At 44.9% G+C, this 2,500-nt stretch overlaps 1 protein-coding gene across 1 annotated transcript in view; it reads left to right on the top strand.

Annotated features, from left to right (window-relative positions):
- Window positions 1–2,500, top strand: part of LOC135821219 (sushi, von Willebrand factor type A, EGF and pentraxin domain-containing protein 1-like) — a 59,865-nt gene that overhangs the window by 57,281 nt on the left and 84 nt on the right. Inside the window, exon 20 of the mRNA XM_065334284.1 lies at window positions 728–2,500. This exon is cut by the window's right edge and continues 84 nt beyond it. Coding sequence (XP_065190356.1) covers window positions 728–2,247 — 1,520 coding nt within the window. The 3' untranslated portion in view covers window positions 2,248–2,500. The remainder of the gene's footprint in view (window positions 1–727) is intronic.

The raw sequence follows: 2,500 nt of genomic DNA, 5'->3' as shown, positions 1-2,500 counted from the left end.
CTCTCTCTCTATCTATCTATCTCTCTCTCTATCTATCTCTCTTTCTCTTTTTCTCTCTCTATTTTCTCTTTCCCTCTCTTTCTCTTTCTCTCTCTCTCTCTCTCTCTCTCTATCTCTCTCTCTCCCTCTCTCTCTCTCTCTCTCTCTCTCTCTCTCTCTCTCTCTCTCTCTCTCTCTCTCTCTCTCTTCCTCTCTCTCTCTCTCTCTCTCTCTCTCTCTCTCTCTCTCTCTCTCTCTCTCTCTCTCTCTCTCTCTCTCTCTCTCTCTCTCTATCTCTCTCTCTCTCTCTCTCTCTCTCTCTCTCTCTCTGTCTCTCTCTCTCTTCTCTCTCTCTCTCTCTCTCTCTCTCTCTCTCTCTCTCTCTCTCTCTCTCTCTCTCTGTCTTTTCTTACGACATTTTTCAACGGAGAATGATCATTGTTGACAACATTGAGTAGTATGTAATTAAAAATATACAATATCAGATGCAACCTACTTCGAAGTATACAACAAACCAGAGATCAAAAGTGTGTGAGAAAATTCAGAAAATTGCTGTAAAACATCTGTTTTTTCGTGGTGTGCAAAAATACATGCGGCGAAGCGAGCGAATGGAGGACTGTGAATATTACTGCACTATCGATGGTGAAAGTGCCAGTGAAGTGACTGTCACCTTTTTGTATAAAATTACTTGAAGTAAATTAATTGGAATGTATGTGTATTTTGCATGTTTCCCTCTTCATCGTCGCAGGCCCGGTAACCAAACTGACCAATGCGTGGAGATACCTCAAGGACCGTTCCGTTGCAAGGACTGAATCTGGACAAACAATAAGTATAAACAGTGGCAATGATCACAATTCTTCTCAATGCGGATGGGAGGGCCAAGTGGAAGTGGACATGTACGAGTCACTTCCTAGTCGTCCAGCTAATGATCGCACTTTGACGCTACGACAGCTGCCAAGCACCCCGGGTACCATTGTGGACTTTCCAGTCTACGGGAACGAGATCCCGGAAGAAAGCTCCGAGAACGAGGTGTATGCCGGACTGGATTCGGCTGCGGTTCAAGTTTACCAGAACAACAAGGCAAAGAAAGAAAAATCAGGTGATCTACCTGAGAGCATCGAACCCATTGAAAATGAAGAAGATACTCACGAACTTGAGCCACCCATCAGCTCCTCAACTCAAGATGCTTATCAGAACAATAGGAGCCCAGAAGACAGCCCTGAGTCTGAAATATACAACAACGACGAAACTGTGCAGAGTCCTGCTGGAGACGGTATATATGAGTTGGGTGATGCCCCGTCAACCTCTATTCTGAACACAAAGCAGAGCCACAGGACTATCCCATGCGCTGCTCAGGATGACGTTTATGAGATGGTTGATGCCCCATCAATCTCGACTACCACTGTAAAGCAGATGCGAAAGACTACCCCACGGGTTGTTCAAGATGACATTTACGATATGGACGGTGCACCTTCGAGCTGTATTAAGGCTGTCAACCAGAGCAACAAGATCTTTCATCATGGTGCTACTGACGATACCTATGAAATGGATGCTGCTGTAAACCAGAACAACGTGGATGATTATGTATACCAGAACAACGTGGACGATTATGTATACCAGAACAACGTGGACGATTATGTATACCAGAACAACGTGGACGATGATGTATACAAGAACAACGTGGACGATTATGTATACCAGAACAACGTGGACGATGATGTATACAAGAACAACGTGGACGATTATGTATACCAGGACAACGCGGATGATGATGCATACCAGAACAACGGAACTGTCCAAGATCCTGCTGCAGCTGATATCTATGAAATGGATGATGCCCCCTCAATCCCTTCTGCGACTGTAGATCAAATGCACAAGCCTACCCCATGCGCTGTTCAAGATGACGTGTGTGAGACTACCCCACGCGCTGTTCAAGATGACGTGTCTGAGACTACCCCACGCGCTGTTCAAGATGACGTGTGTGAGACTACCCCATGCGCTGTTCAAGATGACATGTATGTGTTGGATGACGTACTGTCCAGCTCTTTAGCCAAGGTCAGTCGAGAGAAAAAGATTTCTCAAGAAGATGCAGAAGACCATATTTATGAAATGGATGCTGCCCCGCCAAGTGGTTTGGCGAATGGAAATCGGAGCAAGAAGACTAACGTCCCAGCCTGTGGTGAAGACAATGTATACGAAATGGATGCTCGTGTTGAGGAGCATGCAGACAAAGTATACGAAGCTCTCGTTAGTGGCAGTCACATCTAGGGACGTTCTTGTGTCCAGTGATATTACTGCTCAATGACCGACCTTTGTGTACATGTACCGTTGCAGATACTGAAGATGGCATCAATACTGGATTTGAATGATTCCGAAGATAGCGTCAATACTGGATTTGAATGATTCTGAAGATGACATCAATTCTGGATTTGAATGATTCTGAAGATGACATCAATACAGGATTTGGCTGATTCTGAAGATGGCGTCAACGTTGGATTTGAATGATTCTGAAGTTGGCATC

This window comes from Sycon ciliatum, chromosome 7 (genome assembly GCF_964019385.1).
Source record: "Sycon ciliatum chromosome 7, ocSycCili1.1, whole genome shotgun sequence".
Taxonomy (NCBI): domain Eukaryota; kingdom Metazoa; phylum Porifera; class Calcarea; order Leucosolenida; family Sycettidae; genus Sycon; species Sycon ciliatum.
The sequence above is the reverse complement of the archived record's forward strand: the minus strand, read 5'-3'. Positions and strand labels throughout refer to the sequence as shown.